This window comes from Somniosus microcephalus, chromosome 25, assembly GCF_052327205.1.
Source record: "Somniosus microcephalus isolate GS21.2 chromosome 25, FLI_Smic_1.0, whole genome shotgun sequence".
Taxonomy (NCBI): domain Eukaryota; kingdom Metazoa; phylum Chordata; class Chondrichthyes; order Squaliformes; family Somniosidae; genus Somniosus; species Somniosus microcephalus.
This window is the reverse complement of record NC_141011.1, coordinates 45628968-45650529: the sequence shown is the minus strand read 5'-3', so window position 1 is coordinate 45650529 and position 21562 is coordinate 45628968. Positions and strand designations below refer to the sequence as shown.

The window sequence follows — 21562 nt, the reverse complement described above, 5'->3', positions numbered from 1 at the left end:
GCTTGCTTCGTTTCTATGTAGGTTTATTTCTGTTCATATTAGTCATTGCTGTTGTCTCAGGCTAAGGCAGAAGCAACTGCTAGCTATATAAAGATAATACAGCGATGTCTGTAAATATTGGACAATGTTGCATTCTCCATAATAATTGATGGGAGTTGCTCTTACCAGTTAATAGGAACTTTCCTGAGCCGGGATGAAAGTTCAGTGTTCCCTTGTCATTCTTCTTTCAGATTTTATTCCTTTTTGAAATTCCACATATGGCAATAGCTCTGTTATTCCACTAGTTGGAACAAAAAAAAGCAATGCAACTTCCACACAACATTAACATGAGAGATGACTGGAAACGAGGCCAAATTGTTTTTTAGGCATGCTGATCAACGATTACAATCAAATTGAAAACTGAAAGCCCCAGGTTCAAATGTGAAAAGTCTCGTTAAAGCAGGATATCTGTGCGATTCACTTGCATATAGGTGGCAATTACAATAAATTAAATTGCAATAAAACAAACTTTTCACAGTAGGAAGCCTAGAGGGAAAAAACAGGACTATAGAAAGGGTTGCTTTAAAATGGAATTGCAGTTAAGCGAGTTGCATATAAACAGGTACAACTGTGCAATCTACAAAATGCACTGCAACAACTCAACAAGGTTAATTCAACAGCATCATTCCCCGCCCACCCCCTCTACTGAGAAGGACAAGAGCAGCAATGTTGTAGGAACACCAACACCAAGTACCCTTCCTAGTCACACAGCATACTGACTTGGACATATTCCACCATTTCTTCATTGTTACTGGACCAATATACTCTCAATATATTCTCTACCTAACACTACTGTGGAAACATCACAAGGACTGCAGCGTTTCAAGGAGACGGCCCACTTTCACTTCATCAGGGCATCTAGGAATAGGCAATATATATTGCCCAAATCTTGAAAAGGAAAAAACAGTAAATGAGAATTTGTCTTGGCAGATTGTGTCAAGCTTCAACAGTTTTGGAAAAAAATGTCTGTTATTCTGCAGCTGTACTGTAGCATCCTAAAGTTATAATCACTGAATACAGAAAGCACTCATGGAGGTTTTTGCATTGCATTTATATGCTGCTGGAAAATTAATTGTTCAACTTAAAATATTAAAATTCAAAAAATATTGTACCATCAAAAGAGTTTGTGGAAACTGCTACCAGTGTCAAAGGTTTACGGAGATGAAAATCCGCAGCCCTTCCGATATACTTTTGCCGTACCTCAGGCAGGATTGCGGCGGAAGGGCCACAAATTAGCCAGGACCTGGTATCCCTTGGAGTTGCTGCGGCGCACTGTAAGAGGCAAAGCCTATATCCACTCCTTTCAATACTGCAAACAATGTGGAAAGTCACAAAGTCTTTACTTGATAGGATCATTTCATTCGGTAAGGTGTCAAACAAGTTTATAAACAAGGAAATTAAAATGTGAAAAAGTAGTACTTGTGGGATATTCCAGTATTACATTGGAGATCACAAGATCGATTCAGACGAGAAAGACCCTTCCGTTCAATTAATCTCATCCTTCCAGAATACCAACCCTACTATTGTTAAATTACAGCAGTTAGCTATTTCTGCAATGAATCCATTGCCCTAACCTTGACCACCCTCTGCCTATTGGTCACCCTCTATATAGTAAAAATAGTTCCTGCCATTTGTCCTAATTTTTCCCTTCACAATCCTGAATTTATGCATTCTTGTCTTATATTTGCCTATACCTGTACTTGGTATGTCTGAAATTATTCTGTTTTATTTATCTCAATAAGTGTCTTAGCCTATTAAATATCATCTAGTTCTGTAAGGTCTCTTCAGATGTGAACATCCCTCTAACCGCAGAGTTCAGTCTTGTTACTCTCCTCTGTACTCACTTTAGGGCTTTTATGTATTGACCCCACCCTCTTGATGCAGAATTCGATGTGTGACTTGACCAGGGCAATGTTCAGCTTCAGTATGATTTCTGGGCATACGAAATCAAATAATATTGCAAAGTAATCCAGCATCCTGTTTGCTTGTTTATTGCTGTCTCACGCTGTTTAGACATGGTGAGCAATGAGTCAAAATAATATCCTTGGGTTTTATTTGACTTTCCTCTCGGAAAGTTCTATACCCCCACGTGCCTGCATTTTTACTTCCAACATGCAGTACTTGTATTGGATTACATTTGCCACTGATTAGCTGGGGTGCTTACACTGTCTCACTCTTTTTGTGAGATCTTGGATGCTTTCTCTGTATCCACAGTTCTTCTTAGCTTAGCTGAATTATTCATTTAAAAAATAGTGTAACTTACATTGAGGTCACAAATCCAGGTCATTTATGTATACCAGGAGCAGTAGGGGTCCCAGCACTGATTTCTGGTATATCCCACTCAATGCCTTCCCCGTTTTGACTTAGCTTTTTTTATGACTACCCTCTGCTTCCTTTCCTTTAGCAAGTTACCAAACTTTGATGCCTTCTGATCAGAGTCCGCTATGTGGTATTTTATCGAAAGCTTTTGAAAGTGTAGTATACTAACCTAGATTTTTTGAACAACATTAAATGATGGGATGCAGGTCACAATAAGTTTTGTTGTGGATGGATGGGCAGAATAGCGTCACTTCTCTATTTATCTTGTGTTCTTATGATTGATTCTGATTCCCTTCCCCTAACAAAATTGTCTTTTGGTCAGGAGGAGAGCAGGAAACCAGGCCTAATCAAAAACGTGAAATAAAAGCCAGTTTAAAAACTGGCATATACAATCTTTTATTTATTACTGTAATGTTTTAGAGCAAAACTAGTAAATGACTGGCAAGAAATCAATGCTGGTTTTTCCTGTAGAGCAATAGTACATTGCATCATATTTTAGTATTTTGTGCTGGAATATATGCTGATGATTGTATTATAATAACCTATTACTGTACAGGCCACAACCAGTCACATGCTTTTACATCTCCTTCATTCAGAAACCATCTCAAACACTCCATACTTGTAACATGTACCTAACTATTGCATAACATGCTTTTTTATGCCATACAAATTATTACATAGAGGGATTACTCTGTGTTTATAAGGCAACCCAGTTCCACAATTCAAATTAAAGCTTCTCTCAATTATCCTGAAAATACCTTGTACGGAATGCTCATCAGGTAGAAATCCACAGTACTTCTGCACCTTCCAGTACTGCAGTCAGTTGTCTTAATATTTGCCTGAATAAGGTGTTCTACTTCAAATAGTACTTCATTGGCTGTAAAGTGCTTTGAGACATCCGATGGTCGTGAAAGTCTTTTTCTTTTAGTAACAGGATTGAACTTCCTGTTCCTTAATATAAGGAATAAACATGTGGCGGTGGTGGTGAAGGAGTCCATAATAGAATAATTATGTATGATACATTTTAGGAGGAAGAACAAGGAGACAACAAGCAAACGAAATGGTAAATTTTTAAAGGGCGCAGAGGAGGAGGAGTAGGGGTTCAGATACACCAATCTTTAAAAGTGGAAGGACAAATTGAAAAAGCTGTTTTTTAAAAAAAAAAAGCATTTGGGATCCTCAGTTTTATAAATAAGGGTATAGAGTAAAAAAGCAAACAGGTAATGCCAAACCGAGATAAATCATTGGTTTGCCTGCAGTTGGAATATTGCGCTCAGTTTTGGGTGTCTGTCTTCAGGAAAGATATCCAGGCCATGAGGGTGCAGAAGAGATTCACCAAGATGATACCAATGATGAGGGGCAGTAATAAGAGACTAGAGAAACTTGGACTCTCTTCATTAGAAAAAAGTGTAAGAGAAGACCTAATAGAGATACTCAAAATTATGAGGTTTTAATAAAGTACATTGGAAAAAAAACTCTTTCCACTGGTTGTTGAATTGGCAACTAGAGGGCGTGAATTTAGGATCAGTGCTAAAAGAACTAGGAGAGGTTAGAAGATTTTTTTTAAGCAGAGGTTTGTTAGGATAGAGAATGAAATGGTGGAAGTAGAATCCATAATATACCTTTTTAAAAGGGAAATGGAAAAGGAAGCGAGAGCCACCACGGCAAAAATAAAATAGCTTTTTAAAATTATATTTTTTATTTTTTACAGTGTGAGTTATGATCTGGAATGCACTACCTGAAAGGGTGGTGGAAGCAGATTCAATAATAACTTTCTAAAGGGAATTGGATAAATACTTGAAAGGGAAAAATTTTCAGGGCTATGGGGAAAGTGCAGGGGAGTGAGACTAATTAGATAGCTCATTCAAAGATCCGATACAGACATGATGTGCCGAATGGCGGCCTTCTGTCATGTATCATTCTATGATTCTATAATTCTGTGTCCAAGCTGATCCCCCACTGCTCATTAGTAGTTTGGGATCTGGAGCACAGCTGTGATGTTTAGTTGTTAAATTGGCCTGTCCGTTGAAGGCTACTGCTTGGGTACTCCCTGTAGGAATCGGTCTAAATAGCCACATCCTGAGGTTAGTTAGCAGCTTATTGCTGTTGCAAGTTTCAAGTGTCAGCTGCTTGGCTCCTCCAGTTTATCACAAGGTCAGGATAAATACCCGGAAATAACTTGGTTTTTTTTCTCACTTTGTATTCTTTTTATTAAGATAGTTCAATTCTGATTTGTTGTCAGTAATGTGATGGACACACTAAACACACAACATTTATATATAGAGAGAGATGTGTTCCATAATAGGAGTGGATTAAGGTTTTATTCCTTCAGGGTCTACATCTCATGTTGACCTTGAGAATGCTGTCCTGTTGTTTTATTTTCATCTCTAGTTTATGAAATTGTATCTTAACCTGTATCCTGCTTGAATTTGATTATTGTACGGTTCATTCTGGCTTATAAAACCAACAAGTGTATATTGGCCTCTGTTGTACTTTTATTGGAGTCTTTTATACTGTACAACATTTGTACTTGTATTTCTCAGCAATACAAATGGATTATCTGAAATTCTAATACCTTTTAATCATCAATTAACACTAACATTAAAAATTATGTTGTTGCAAAACATTTTTAAGTGATCTATTTTAACTCCTACCTACATGGGAGGAAATTTACTTTATGATGGCTTGGAGCACCAACCATATCAAAGGATTACTATTAAAACATTTTGTAGAGAAAAAATACTGAGACTATAAATGCCAGCATTCTTGAAACTTCACATGGCTCACCTCTGTTGGCTTGCCTGAAAGTAGAGGATGGGTCCTAGCCAGCAACGGGTTATGATAATTATTGTATCCACACATGTATGGCTGACCATGTAACAGAATTTTGAATCTTACTGCTGGATGCCAGACTCTGTTTAAAATCTTTATTGTGTTTCTTGACTGGAAAATCAGCTTTGTGGAATCGCCTTTTTTTATAGTTAAAATATATTTTATTTCCAATGCAGTATCTGAAGACAACTAATTAAAATGCTCCATTTCTAACATAACCCATATCTTTGTAGCTCTGTAGCAGAATCTTACATTTGTGATTTCAACCGTCTTTTACCGATACAAAAGAGTGGCACGGCTGCAGCTCCACTCAGTGCCGACAAATTTAATGGCAAGGTCCCTTAAACAGGCATTGGCCCCTTATTACCATATTCAGGGAGCTTGGCGCCTGTTTTAGGCGGCTACCAGGGATGTCTGAATATCACCCGAGCCAGTATGTGTTCGGATGTTATTTGGGGCACGGGGCGTTTTTGTCCACCCCGGAAAATGGACATAATGGCCAATTCCTACCTCAGTTTTTGCATCATAACATAGCTTAACCAGTTTAAGGACTGCTGGAGGCCGCCACCAAAATTGTAAATCTTTTTAAACTTGCCTTTATGTGGAGCAGGAAGAGGAGGCGTGCTCCTCCTGACTCCTGAGGGCGGCTGCTGCTGGCCCACGCCCGTCCCATTCTCCTCCGACCACACCTGAGGACTTACCTGACGGATGCTGCCGGTACAACGAGCAAAATGGCGAGCTGCCTCTGCAAACGCGATAGTCGCTGGCAGCTCACCGTGATTATTGAGATGAAGCCTGAGGATAATTGCGGGAGATCCTCGGGCTGACCTCTTCAGGCAGGCGTTGCAGTCTCACCGTTTTGCGCAGCTAGTCGGGCGCGAACCAATTTCTACCCCTATGTCTTTAATAAAGAATAGCATTTTAGTTTGCTGTTCACTCCTCTCCTTCTCTCCCCTCCCCTCCGGAATGAAGGCATACAGGATTGTAGTTCCATGCATGGCAGTAAAATGCTAAATTGGCAGTTTAATATTTTTCATTTCTTTTGCTGGTGTAAACCCATCTGTGAATATAGCAGACCTTTGTAGCTACAAATCCCTTGGCATGAAGGATGGGTTGCGCAGGGGTCCTCCTTGTTTCTGCAGTTGAAGGCATTTGACGCATATTCATGACCTTCTGCCCCCTCACCCCAAAAGAAATTGGCGGTGGCAGATTGTTATGCTTGGGAGCGCATTGCTAATGCTGCCACACTGTCAAATGGGTAGTGGCAATAGCCTTTGTAATGATGAGTAGAATGTACTTTCATTCACAATTTGCTACGCAATAATTCTATTTTGCATGTGAAAATCTAATCAACTGATTGAATGATTCTTATGTATATATGCAGTCAAAAAATCAGAAACCAAAATCCAGTTGTTGGGTTTAAATCTTTCTTGTCCATCAAATTAAGATGCCAGAAGGTGTATTTACTGCAGGTTTAGACAATAGCTGCCACAATCTCCAACTTAATAGTAGACTAAGTAATAATATGCTAAAAAAAAAATAGAAGTTTACTGCATAGAATGAGTGAGGCCTTTTGGCCCATAGTGTCTGTGCTGACTCTTTGCTAGAGTAATCCAAAACTAATCCCATCATACTGCTTTCTCCTCATAGACCAGTTTTTTTCTCTTAAAAGGTGCATTGTTTTCTGTCCTGTGGCAATGCATTCCCTAACCAGCTGCATAGACATTTCTTCTAACCTCTCTTCTCACTCTCTTACTGACAGTTTTAAATTGATGACCCCTTGTCACTGCCTCCCCATACAGAGGAAATAGTTTTAAAATCACTCTAGCAAAACAACAAAACTTGCATTTATAGTGTGTCTTTGACATTGCAACAAAAGTCACAAGACACCACAGAAACGTAAGGAAAATTAATGCTGAGCCCAAGGAGATATTGGGAAGGATGACCAAAAGCTTGTTCAAAGAGATGGATTTTAAGGAGGGTCTTAAAGGAGGAGCAGGAGAGGCTGAGAGGTTTAGGAAGGGAATTCCAGTGTGTCTGGTCTAGGTAGCTGATGGCACAGCCGCCAATGGTGGGGTAAAGGAAGGAGGAGGGTTGTACAAGAAGCCAGAGTGAGAGGAACAGAGAATTTTATAAACTTCTATTACATCTCCTTTTAGCCTTCTCTGCTCCAGTACCTCAAGTCTCTCCTCATAACTACAGTTTCCCATTCCTGGAAACGTAACATGACGAGATGTCCTATAAGTTTAACAAGATGTCACCTTCAACTTTGGTAAAATTCTCTACATTCGAGTATTTGTCATGATAAAACAGTACTTCCATTTAAATAGGCCCACTTAAAAAGTATGCTTTCTATTGGGTTATCATAATTATCTATCTGGAAAAAAATCTCTCTGGCTCAGTGAGATTACTGAATCATGCAGAGCAGGAAGGTTAGAGGTTCTATCCCTGGTTTGTGGTGATTTAGCCAGACACGGGGAGCCTCTAGGATTGCCACAGTTAGCCTTTCTGCTATTTGGGTTAGGAAGGGGAGAATTATTTGTGGGTTCCTTCTCTTAATCATCATGCAGCAACTCTTATTGATAGTGCATATGTTTGGATATGGGGTGAGGAGAGAATCAGAAGACCCTTCCAGCTAAATATTGTTGCAGCTCACACATGAATAACAGTGGGCAGCTTTGATGCCAGTAATAGTATCTGTTAAGGATGCTCATGCAGGTGCTCTGGGCTCAACCATCTCCACCACCTTGCTCAGGCTAGGAGTATGAATGCATATGAGTTTCACTAAGATCACAGATCTCCTAAAATCTGCTCTCCTGCAGATCAGTAGTTGTGTTGAGCTGCCGTCTTGTTGCAGGGACAGTTATGCAATGGGAACAGAATATGATACCATCTCTCATGATGACGACAATTCTGTACCCTTGTAACCCCTGAACTAATGCTCTCCCTGATGCCAGAAAGCAAGCTGGGCCAGACTATGGGAAGATGTCAAGTTGTTGCAGTCTACAGCTGAGCTTGAGCTCCTAGATATCAGCATCTCGTGCCCCTGAATAAGCCACAACATCCTCCCTCCTCCCATGTTGCAGCCACTAAGGAACACCTCATAGCACTAGGTTAGGTAAAAGAGCACTTTAGCTCTCAGCAATGTGAGAAATAGTTTGTCGGGTTTTTCTGTAAGCCAGTAAAATCACAATGTTATTTGAAATCTTTGTGTGCAGGGAATGTTCCTGTAGTAGCTGGTGATCTTGCAATGATAGGTGACATAAATATGGTATATGGGCAGATGATGTTGATTGTAGGTTGGAAAGACTGGGACATACTTTGGACATGACTGTTAATATAGGGGCGCACAGATTGTTCAGCTGATCTCTTCCGTGAGCTCCTGCTAACAGTTCGGGGTGTAGGGAATTGTTGGACTCCTCCCACTTCCATGATATTCTCTATGCCATCATTGTCCTCTCCCTCCTCATTCTGAAGGCCCTCCTCCAATAGTTGCTCCATGGGTTGACCCTTGTGCAGACCAGATTATGCAGGATACTATTACTGAGCTGTACGGCTGGAAGTCCAGGTCATTGTTTGAGGACTTTAGTGGTCTGCTCGATGAGGGCTCTAGTTGACCCACATAGCTGCTTATAGCGGGGTTCCTAAAGAGAGTTGTAAGCCTAGGATACCATTTGTCCCAATTAGCCAGTGTTTAACTTGCTCTGCAGGGACAAACCGTAGGGAATGGATGATTGTTGCAATATAAAAAGATCATGGGAGCTGCCAGGAAAACGAGCACAGACCTGCAGGATGCACTGCTGGTCATCACACTCCAGTTGCACATTGATAGAGTGGAAGCCCTTGTGATTCATACAAAACATACTAAATTCTTAGAGGGCTTGACAGGGTAGATGCAGGGAGGATGTTTCCCCTGGCTAGGGAGTCTAGAACCAGGGGCCGCAGTCTCAGAATAAAGGGTTGGCCATTTAGGACTGAGATGAGGATAAATTTCTTCACTCGGAGGGTGGTGAATCTTTGGAATTCTCTACCCCAGAGGGCTGTGGAGGCTCAGTCGTTGAGTATATTCAAGATGGAGATCGATAGATTTTTGAATATTAAGAGAATCAAGGGATATGGGAATAGTGCCGGAAAGTGGAGTTGAGGTAGAAGATCAGCCATGATCTTATTGAATAGCGGAGCAGGCTCGAAGGGCCAAATGGCCTACTCCTGCTCCTATTTCTTATGTTCTTATGATTCATGAAGGTGTTCACGTTGTGTGAAGGAGCCTGCAGGGCGATATGGTTGCAGTCAGTACTCCCTGGACTATCTATAGAAAACTCACTCACCAATTATCCTGTAATTAATTTTAGGATATGCTATTTAGACTACTTCCACACAGAATATTTGAGTATTGACCTCAAAGGGATGTACCAGGTTAAAAACAACTCCACCGTAACACCTAAACATCACAGCCATGCTCCAGCACCCAGACAACCTATGAGCAACATCACAATATCAGTTAATAAACATTGAAGGCTGTTTTCTTCCTTTGTTCATGTAAAATACCATTTGAAAGATCTTCAATGACTCCCTCCAAATTGCATCCAATTCAATAAATATTTCCAGTAAATAGCTACTGCTCAGCTCTGATACATTTTACACTGTTCAAGCTAAAGGAATAATTTCTCAAGTAGTAATGTTGAACACACAAGATAGATAAGGGGGAAAAAAGCAGTAGCATATAATAAATTGCCTTTATGTTGTGGTATCAGCAGATGTTCAGAGTCAAGGCTGGAAAATGTACTGTTAAACATGTGGTTAACTTAATTTAATGTTTTACTCAGGTAGCACGTGGTTTATAAATAACTGCAAATTGAATAATATGCAATGATAAAAGTCAAGACGCATGGTTCTCATTAAATAGACATTCACTTTTTAAATAACTGACTTTTGTTGGTATTTTCTTTAATTAAATATTTTACCTAGTTGCCATAAAGTTGTGACCTTCATCAGATTCTCGTGGAGGCTATATTTAGGATCAGATTTCTTGTAAGTAGGGATTTCACAGTCCTGTGTCCCCACCCCTCCCCTCCCACCATACCCTTCCCTATTTTCCAAATACCTCCTATGTCTTTGTGCTATTTCTTTAACCGTTGTTTTGGTCAGTATGAAAAAAATATTACTTTACAGAGAAACATTTAAAATGCTTGGTAAACAATAGAAACAAAATGCTGCGTTTCAAGTTACGACTCTGGTAAAGAGGGGAAAGGAAGAGCCTAAGAGAATAATTGCCTGATTGCAGTCCTAATTTAATTGTGCTGATGTAAGACAAAAAAAATCACAATAATTAAAATTCTAAATTAAACTGTACTTGATCCATAACTGATCCACACTTTAAGGATTGGATCCAGTGTGCTTTGTTCAAAGTCACTTGTAGAATAACTAGTCTACATATTAAATAATTTTGTTTAAGAATAATTTAGTAGATGGTAAGAGGCTGAAATTCCAGGAGTTTACTCATTCACTTGTAACTTTCGTCTACCCTTTACAAAGCAACTGACGGGCAGGGGGTGAGGTCGAAGTGGGGACTCCCTAAGCCAAATGTTCCACCTCCTGCTCCACAGTTGGGAACTGACATTTGTGTAGAGACCAGTACACTCCAATACAGCAAATGTGGTGCCAACCCAAGCAGCCAGGACCCCTGAAGAAGGAATTTCTTTTTTCAAATTGGCGCAGATAGCCCCCTTTGCTTAGCAGCTTGAGAGGAACTTTCCCAGGATCGGAGGGGGTTGGTTGGGGGAGACCTTCAATGGCGTAACAAAACCAGAGGTTTCACGATTATGACATAGATGGGTGCAACAGATGCATCTGTATTGGTGTTTGTGCCTATCTGTCCCATGGTAATGAGGTTCTTTCCCACTGTAAACTCCAGCGGGTCCAGCACTAGACGGCATCATCGGGTGCGATCCTGGTGTTTTTCTTCAGACTCGAAGGGCTGAATGGCCTCCTTCTGTGCTATATACTATTCTATGATGGGAGTTAATATATACATTTCTGACAGTGCCTTCAGCTGTTGAACAGAACTACCATTTTCATGGTAGGTTTATCTAATATGTTTGGAATGCATCCCTATGAATAGATTAAAGTCAATGGATGGATCAACAAAGCTGCCATTATTTTCAAAAGAAATTATTGCCAGCAAGCCAGTGATAGTGGTCATAATTTTATTTTCCTTTAACAAAACAAATCTGAATCATTTAGGGTCTGATCAGTAGGATGGTTGGCTTATCAATCGGAATGTGAGGACCTAGTATTGTGAAATTCATCAGCAAAATTTGATTGGAGACTACAAAGCTGACTTGTAAATTTGTGTTCTCTTGAGCAATATAACTCCAGACTTTCACATGACTATTTTTGATGCCATAAGCTAACTGCTATCTGATTTCACACTGGAGCAGCCATGCTGTTAAAACAATTGAAACAGATGTTGAAATGTAATTTTAAAAATGGGGAACGAACAATTGAAGCGCAAGGCGTAACTAGTTTAGCTTCATTAAGCTTATGAAATTATTTATATAGAAGTCTTGAAGGCATCCGTCACACTTCAGCTCTCGCATGGTATATAAAACACCAACAAATCACAACTGAACAATATTACAAAAAAGAAAGGAATCCAGTTGTTTTCAGCAATGTTTTCTAACCTTGAAATAATGTGGGGAGGCTGCTGAAATAAGCAGAGGAGCCAAGCAGATGACAATCTAGAGAAACTTCCAACAACAACAATAATTAGGCTCTAATTGACCTAAGGAAGTATTTATATCATTTCCCCACAGGGAACACATGAGCAGTGTCCTTAAAGCAGTTAAACATTACAGCCGTGCTGCAGAGCTAGAGTACCCATTAACAGTGTCATGGGAAATCAGCTAGTACATCGGATAAAAATATCTTCACCACACCGAACGAAACTGTGTTATAACATCAATTCTGACTCCATGCTCCATGGTATTCCCTATAGACAAATAGCTCTGCTCATCTTTGTGACCTTTGTAGTTGGATGCTGTGTTGGGGCATTGTAGGTTTCTATCAAGGATGTGCTAGATAAACTGAAAATTCTCCCTCATCTGTACTTATGTTTTTGATCAATGCATACAAATCTGAAAGACCCAACTGATTGCAAAGTTGCAACTTCACTTAATGTACTGCTCAATAGCTTAATGTGTAAATAAGATGCAAATACCAAAATAAACTACATTTCATTGGAAGCTAATTATAATAAGAAAAAATAAAGTTACATCAAATAATGTACCCTTATAGAAGCAAATATTTGTACACTCTTGGGCCCAATCAAACATCATAATATTTTATAAGTTACCTGTTCTACCATTAGTTCCATACATGTGAGTCTATTATTTCACTACCATTTTACTAGTCCAATGTCATTAAATTTGAGTGGTTAGAAATTAGTTTTCCCCTGAAAACAGGCGCAGGGATCATGATGCGGGATCAACATGCACCCGTTCAAAGTAATGCAGGCAGTATACTAATTTCGTGCTGCCTGCTGATTAACATGATTGTTGCATGTAGCCCAGTGCTGCTGAGTGGCTGCACGCTCAGCAGGGGGCCAACCTCGTGCGAGGCTAGCACCAATTAAAACTAGCCTGCACTTCTTCAAGGCAGCCTGCACCTCTTAAAGGGGAGGTGCATTCTTCTTGCAGCAGGTGATTCAACTGGCTGGGAAACAGAGTCTGAGTAGGAAAAAGTACTATTGATGTCACAACAGGTGAGAGAACATGCTCCAAGGTTCTCTGATGCAACACTGGAGGCTTTGGTGCAGGAGGTGAACAGGAGAAGAGAGGGCCTATTTCCATAGGGGGTTAGGAGGCCCCCCAGGCTAATGCGGAAAAGGCAATGGGAGCAAATAGCCATCATAATGGCATAGTGGGCAGCACGGTGGCATAGTGGTTAGCACTGTTGCCTCACAGCGCCAGAGACCCGGGTTCGAATCCGGCTTCGGGTGACTGTCTGTGTGGAGTTTGCACATTCACAGATCACAGAAACCCCACAGTGCAGATAGAGGCCATTTCGGCCCATCGAGCCTGCACCGGCACATATCCCACCCTATCCCCGTAACCCCACGTATTTAATCCCCCTAACACTAAGGGTCAATTTATCATAGCCAATCAACCTAACCCGCACATCTTTGGACTGTGGGAGGAAACCGGAGCACCCGGAGGAAACCCACGCAAACACGGGGAGAATGTGCAAACTCCACACAGATAGTCACCCGAGGCCGGATTCGAACCCGGGTCCCTGGTGCTGTGAGGCAACAGTGCTAACCACTATGCCACCGTGCTGCCCAACCTCCCGTGTTTGCGTGGGTTTCCTCCGGGTGCTCCGGTTTCCTCCCACAGTCCAAAGATGTGCGGGTTAGGTTGATTGGCTATGATAAATTGACCCTTAGTGTTAGGGGGATTAAATACGTGGGGTTACGGGGATAGGGTGGGATATGTGTCGGTGCAGGCTCGATGGGCCGAAATGGCCTCTATCTGCACTGTGGGGTTTCTGTGATAATGCCAGCAGTGTAGCCCCGAGGACCTGGACACAGTGCAGGAAGAAGTTTAATGACTTCATATGAGTGGTTAAGGTCAGTGAATTTATCTTCAAATACCATAGCCCATCGTCTGCACCACTAGCCTCACGCACTGCTCAATGCACCCTATCACTCACTTATCAACAATCTCTACCAAACATGACACATGCTTCACGTTAATATCTTCAACTCACCCTCACACACTTACCATTGCTGCAAGGCTCACACTCACAGCTTGCATACACTTTCAGCTATTCAACCATGACAGGCATATCACCCAAACACATTGCACCACACACACTGTCGCACTTCCCTTTCTCTTGCAGGACAAGGTGGTTCACAACCAGAGGCAGCAGGACCTAACCGGTGGGGGATAGGCGCGCCTACATTACCTTACTCCGATGAAGGAGACGGTGCTGACCATTATTGGGAGGGCCATTGCTGATTTCGTTGCCAGCGGCAGGACTGAAATAATACAAGATGAAGGTATCCTCACATATAATCCTCCTTCTCATATACCACTTGCCCCTCATCCCACAACCTCTTCTGATTTACAAGCTGCACATGGTGTAAGCATGCACCTCTTGCTTACCCCCTCCTCTCACCACAACCTCACCCTTGTGCCTTTCTCCTTGCAGATAATCAAGAACTGCCACCTGGCCAGGCACTGGTAGAGGAGCAGGAAATTGAAGAGCACTGATGATGAAGAGACAGTACCGTCACTTGATTTCACACTTGCAGCCATCCGCTCAGATACTGACACACTGCGTACTTTAGAGGATAGGGTTGAGGCGGGATATACACATGGCGAATCACTGGGCATGAATGGCCCACAGCCAGGGCAGGTGGAAAGGATCGCGCAGGTGCCAGTTCCCCGGAGGGCGAGGTCGCACACAAGTTCTGCTGCAGAGGGCTCAAATGAGGACTTCGATGGGGCGGTCTACAGAAGGCTGATGGGTTGCACAAAGAAATGCTTGGTGCATTGGCTGGCCTGCCAGAAAATCTGAGTGCAATGTCAGGGAGCATGGAGGAGTCTGGCACCAACCTTGCACAGAGCTTGGAGCCCATGTATTCCAGCATGGAAGTGATGGACAACTCATTAGCGCACTCGTGGACCCAACCATGATGCAGTGTCTGATGGCTGATGTCTCAGCTTCCATTGCAGCACAAGCAGAAGCCACCAAACGTCTGAGTGCTGCTGTGGAAGCTCAGACTGCTGCCGTCATGGCTAGCAGGGTGTCACAGAAGTCCAGCAATCTGTCCTCCAACAGATTACAAGGATTGCTGATGCACCGCCCTGGTGGAGTGGCAGTAACTCCGTGGAGCATGAACCTGCTGTCCCCTCTCAGGTTGACAGCATTCGGCCTCCCACCACTGCCACTCTGCCAGTGTCCTTGCTGTTGCCTGTCAGCTGCTGGGGTAGCACTTCGTAGGCAGCCCGGACAGCCACGTGAAGTGTTCTATGATGTCAGTCGGACCCCAAAGCCATTTTTGCATGCTTACACGCTCTGCCCAGTATCAGCCAGTGGCCTGGCTGAAGAGGAGCCCAAAGGTAAGTATTTATTTTTGTGGTGCCAGAAGGAGTAATGATCAATTTGTAGAATACATTGGTTGCAGCACTGTGCAATTTTTGGCACCCCATTATAGAAAGAGCCTTAAAACCATAGAGAACATGCAGCCTATATTCACCAGGATGATGTCAAGTATGGGAAACTGTAGTTCTGGGGAGAGACTTGAGACAATGTGACTATTTCTACAGGAGCACAGATGGTTAAGAGGAGGTTTACTGAAGGTTTTTAAAATTATGAAGTGTTGATAGGGAAAGTCGTGCTTGACCAACCTCATTGAATTCTTTGAAGAGGTAACAGAGAGAGTAGACAAGGGTAATGCCGTAGATGTAATATGTCTAGATTTCCGAAAGGCCTTCAATAAGGTAAATTATGCTAAACTTGTATCGAACCTTGGTTAGACCACACTTGAAGTATTGTGTACAATTCTGGTCGCCATATTTTAAAAGATATAGAGGCACTGGTGAGCGTGCAGAAAAAATTTACAAGGATGGGACCAGAACTGCGAGGTTATACCTATCAGGAAAGGATGAACAGGCTGGGTCTCTTTTCTCTTGAAAAGAGAAGGCTGAGGGGTGACCTAATAGAAGCCTTTAAAATTATGAAAGGTTTTGACAGAGTAGACACACGAGAGAGTACTTCCACTTGTGGGGGAGAGCAAAACTAGAGGCCATCAATATAAGATAGTCATCAAGAAATCAAATCGGGAATTCAGAAGGAACTTCTTTACCCAGAGAGTGATGAGAATATGGAACTCGCTACCACAGGGAGTAGTTGAGTCTAATGGTATAGATGCATTTAAGGGGAAGCTAGATAAGCATATGAGGGAGAAGGGAATAGAGGGTTATGCTGATAGTTAGATGAGGTAGGAGGGGAGGAGGTTCGAGTGGAGCATAAACACCGGCATGGACTGGTTGGGCCAAATGGCCTGTTTCTGTGCTGTATATTCTATGAATAAGGAAAGACTTTCTTCTGGTTGGACAGCCAGTGATGAGAGGTCACCAATTTAAAATGATCACGAATCGAGCAAGGAGAACGGTTAGGAGATGTTTATTTATTAGTAGGGTTGTTGAACCATGGACTTGTTTACCACAGGGAGGGTTGAAGGTGAGACTATTAAGGGAATATTGAGAAATGTTTGAAACACAAGAAAAAATAGGAATATGAGGAGAGAGTGCAACTATGGAATACATTTTAGATCACTGTAGCAAAAAGCCTGCACGATGGGCCAAGTGGCCTCCTTCTACACTGTAAACTAAAATGCAAGGGAAGTTGTGAGGAATAGGATTGTATTGAAGATTAGTGCTATCTCAACAAACAATTAGACTGTTATTTTCTGACATTAGCTCCACTATTCACAGCCTGTGTCTTCAAGCTATAAATCTTTTTTTAATTTTTACATCTGCATTATTATGTTATGTAAACTGTACATCTGTAAAGAGAGCAATGGAGTGCATGAAGTATTGAAACATGCTTTAGTGGTTCCACTAAAAATAAGTTAGTTTCAGTTGGACCAGGTTCTAATAGTTCTGACGAAGGGTCATCGACCTGAAACGTTAACTCTGTTTCTCTCTCCACAGATGCTGCCTGACCCGCTGAGTATTTCCAGCATTTTCTGTTTTTATTTCAGATTTCCAGCTTTTGTTCTAATAGCTTCTCATGTTACCTTTATTTTTTCTATTGGCTGCTGTGGGATCACGTAATTCATCCCCTTAATTGACATGCCCTGTCCAATCTTGTCCCTATACACCAACTGTTATGTATTCACCTGACTGCATTACCCCAATCTAAAACTGCATTGATTTGGGGTGGTATTAGTTAAAAAGAACAGTCTCAAACAGCGAGTTAGTGATGTATCGCTGCTGTAGAGGAGACACCGGGGACAGGATGGGGAAAGAGGGGCTCCATGCCTGAACAGTGCCCCTTGATGGTTATTTAGAAGGAAAAGACTCTTCAGTACATCTTCTGCGATAGATTTCATTTCTTCACGGGTATCTGGTTATCCTATAATTTTGTTCTTCGATCTTTTCACTTGCAATTATATTATTTAATAACACAATAAATATTGTAATTGTAAAGATAAAAAAAAGACTTGCATTTATATAGCGTCTTTATATACACGACCACCGGATGTCTCAAAGCGCTTTACAGCCAATGAAGTACTTTTGAAGTGGAGTCACTGTTGTAATGTGGGAAACGAGGCAGCCAATTTGCACAGCAAGGTCCCGCAAACAGCAATGTGATAATGACCAGATAATCTGTTTTTGTTATGTTGGTTGAGGGGTAACTATTGGCCAGGACACCGGGGATAACTCCCCTACTCCTCTTCGAAATAGTGCCATGGAATTTTTTTACGTCCACCTGAGAGAGCAGACAGGGCCTCGGTTTAATGTCTCATCCGAAAGACGGCAACCTCCGACAGCGCAGCACTCCCTCAGCACTGCACTGGAGTGTCAGCCTAGCTTTATGTGCTCAGGTCCCTGGCGTGGAACCCCCAACCTTCTGACTCCGAGGCGAGGGTGCTACCAACTGAGCCACAGCTGACACTTATGTCTTCAATTAAAAGTTCCATTTGCTTGTCATAATCTCAGTATCATGATGAAAAGGTGGTCGATCTGATTAATGAGTTTTGCTTGTTGAAAATTAGTGTTACATCAAAGGATGATGTGAGCATCAATGGAGAAGGGAAGCGGAATAGCGAGCAAGAGGTACGACTTTCTGTGATGTTTCAGCAAATACAAAGGGTAACTTGACACTGGGATATGAGGAAGAATCCATAGAAAAACGGAAAACTACAATACAATGAAATCCACTTACAACTGTGTGCAAATATTTGGCAGATTTTTTCCTGGATACTAGTCTGTATGGCTCAGTACTACAATGTGCAGTTTATTTGTCCACTAAGCCTCTGAGGAAGCTGTATTTATGTGTTTCTACCTCAAGTTAATAGTTCATAAATAAGGCAATTCTGGTTAGAGCTAGGTCAGGTCATAAGCAATCTTTATGATTCTCTCAACCTAATGTGAAAACTGTAATTGTATTCCAGTATAATTGAAAGAGTAAGCAAAACCCAAGAAACCAAAATGGTGGATTGTTGCGGCTGCCGCGGAACACGAATGGAGGCCGAACCGATCTGAGGAACACATGGCTTTTATTACATTCTTTTGAGATGGCTGCCCCAGCTCCTCTCTCTGCTAAACCCGAAAACAGACTGAGGGCGACACCCGCGCTTTTGAGTACACACTGAGGGCGACGCCCGCTCCTTTGTCATGCCTTAAAGGCAGCATGCTTCTTAAAGGCAAGGTGCCCGATTTATTGTCCACGGACGGAAAAGTGGATTGCGCCCGTTTAGGTGGCGATCCGCCACAGGATCTTGGTTTGTTTTTAACATGGGTGTTAGATGCTTCTGATGCAGTTTTGTTAATGTTCTGTACCTTGCTGGGTGTAGCAACTGCAAAGTGGAAATATCTGAGTTTCCTTAATGGCCTAATTTTGTATTATGGAAACATTGGCTGTCTGTCGCAAGTATTTGCAGGTTATTGGTGAATTTTGTTTCTGGTGAACGGAACATTGGATGAGTTTTAGATGGAAAATATGGTTAGCCACAACGAACTGTCAAAGTGAATGTGAAGATGTGATGGCTGATTTCAGCTGACGTGAAGAAATGTAGCTGCCTTGTGTGTTTTAAAGATGAAATATTTGGCTTTTACCGCTAATCTAGTCAAAGCACTTAATTAAGATATGGAACATTTTCAACCTACAACAGACGTCTTTCGTAAGACCGCTCTTTTTAGTTTAGGGCTCGTAAAAATTAAGTATTCCATTTCAAATATAGGTTTTTTTTTGACAGAAATGACGAAGGTGGAGTAATGCACATCACAAAACTCATTACTTTGTGAAAAGTGTGATTAAGGCTATGTATTGCTGATAAGTAATTTTTGTATCTTATGCAACATAAAATGATTTTTGCAATTTTTTTAGAAATTATGAATTACTATATGATATGCATGTATTGACTGGAAGTATCATTGCCAACCGATTTCATACTAATGGCTGTGAACCAAGTCAGTGACTAGCCTTCTGCTATTAAAGCTTTTGTTACAACCTATGTGATACTACTTTAAAACGTTAGCTGTATGCCATGAAAACGCAGAGTATGTTTATCCAGCCCATGGTCAACATTTTAGTTGCCAGGAGCTAGGAACAGTGCTACTGGTAGTAGTGTCTGATTTCTGGAAGTTCTCTCTGCTGTATGCACGGAACTACAATAAACCATACATCTTAAAATGCTGGAAACACTGAGCAGGTCAGGCAGCATCTGTGGAGAGAGAAACAGAGTTAACGTTTCATTTAACATTTGACCTGAAACGTTAACTCTGTTTCTCTCTCCACAGATGCTGCCTGACCTGCTGAGTATTTCCAGCATTTTCTGTTTTAATTTCAGATTTCCAGCATCCGCAGTATCTTGCTTTTGTTTTTATGTTAAAATGGTTATGGCAATGGATGACATCTTAAATATTACAAATCCAAAATGAACCATCAATATCCTGACCTTTTAATAATGAATTACCATTGACCTAATTGACAACAGTAATTATTATTAATAACTATTCCCAGAGAATAGTGGGCCTGTGGAACAGGTTACCGGCTCGTGCGATGAATGCTGGTTCACTGTATCCCTTCAAGTGAGAACTAGACTTGTTTCTGGCTGGGACAGAGATCACCTCTTACAAGAGGTAGGTTATCCTGTAACGTAAATCAAAACCAACGTGATCTCCTGAATGAGTTTCGGAGGGGGTTGGAGATTAATTTTCCATTTTTTTCTCCCCTATTTGGCCTGGGTTTTTGTTTTTTTGCCTCTCCCAGGCGATTACATGGTGGGTGGGGAGTGTATGTATTGTGATGCATAAGGCATCACAACTGTGTGGTAGAGACTGGATGGACCAGTAGGTCTTTTCCTGTTCATCATTTTTGTATGTTTCTATGTAAATTATTTTTATGCATTTTACTTTTTAACTATCGCTTAGAAAGGAATATCTAGTATGTACATAGTAGTGTGAATCCTAGTATTGTACTCTAAACCAGTAACTCATGTCAATCTTAATTGTCACTGTGCTTGTCACACAGCATTTACCTCTGTCACTTGCTTTACGCCCTTTGCTTGTCTCTGTTGTATTTCTCATCTCGCCCACTCCATCCTCTTGCCAGTAAGAGCAAATGACAACTGAAGCAGCATAACTCCGCTGCAGTAAAGGAAGGGAAACATCTGAATAACAAGAACAAAATACAAGCGCCTGAATGTAAAAGTTGACCAGTATCACAGACGCTACTTTTGAAAGTATGCCTCAAAAGGAAGTTCTGAAAACGTAAATAGAAGCTTAAGCTGAGAAAGAGAAAACTGTGCTTCACCACACTGACATGGAATTCAGATGTAAAAGGGTTGCTCTTCAGACTTATTACAATGCCCAACATTACCCCATCTTAAAAGAAATATGTGGTCTTTGCTCAATTCCAAGTTGTTTAATCAAAATTATTGGATAATTACATTTTTTAGCACATAAAATGATTGAATTATTTGTAGACTGTATTTAGATTTTATTTTATTAGTGTTTAAAAGTTTTGTTTTATTCTGTTATGCAGGTGGTTTCATCCCAATATCACTGGGATTGAAGCGGAGCAGCTCTTACTGACCAGAGGGGTTCATGGGAGTTTCCTAGCTCGACCCAGCAAAAGTAACCCTGGGGACTTCACTTTATCAGTTAGGTAAGACACAGTTGACTACATAAATGAAATGATACTTGCAAAGAAAGAATTAGGACAAACATTACAAGGGGTAGCCAGGTAAATGGTTAAGAATTTGGCTCCCAATTTAAAAGTTTCAATTTTGGATCCCACTGCTGTTTGTTTGGCGTCTTTCATCTGTTTTTAGGTATACTACTCAGTAAGGAAAGATATTGGAAGTGAGGAGTTTTATCAATTGTGAGGTAAAAATGAAGACGATTGGCGGGGTTGGGGGCAGGGTGTATAGGAGGCTGGTGGGGGGTGTGGTCAAGATCATAGGCTGGTGGAGGGGGTTGGCAGGGGGTGGGGAAGTTGGGAGTGCAGGTGAGCATTCTTTAAATGTAGGGTCAATAGGAGCACTCCTGCTTTTCCGGGCTCCACACTCAGGTTAGTAAATTTGAAAAACTTAACTTTTTGGTAGCAGTCGGTCCTAAGGTCTCAGGGTAAACCA

At 41.4% G+C, this 21562-nt stretch overlaps 1 protein-coding gene across 4 annotated transcripts in view; it reads left to right on the top strand.

Moving 5' to 3' along the window:
• The window catches only part of ptpn11b (protein tyrosine phosphatase non-receptor type 11b), a 170767-nt gene that overhangs the window by 59656 nt on the left and 89549 nt on the right, over positions 1 to 21562 (top strand). For 3 of the 4 annotated variants that reach the window (XR_015073562.1, XM_085967309.1, XM_085967308.1), the window contains exon 2: positions 20971 to 21093. The exons of the other annotated variant lie outside the window; for it this stretch is intronic. Coding sequence is in view for 2 of the 3 variants with exons in the window: in XM_085967309.1 (XP_085823435.1) it covers positions 20971 to 21093 (123 nt within the window). In the remaining variant the exon portion in view is untranslated. The remainder of the gene's footprint in view (positions 1 to 20970; positions 21094 to 21562) is intronic. 4 annotated transcript variants of the gene reach the window in all.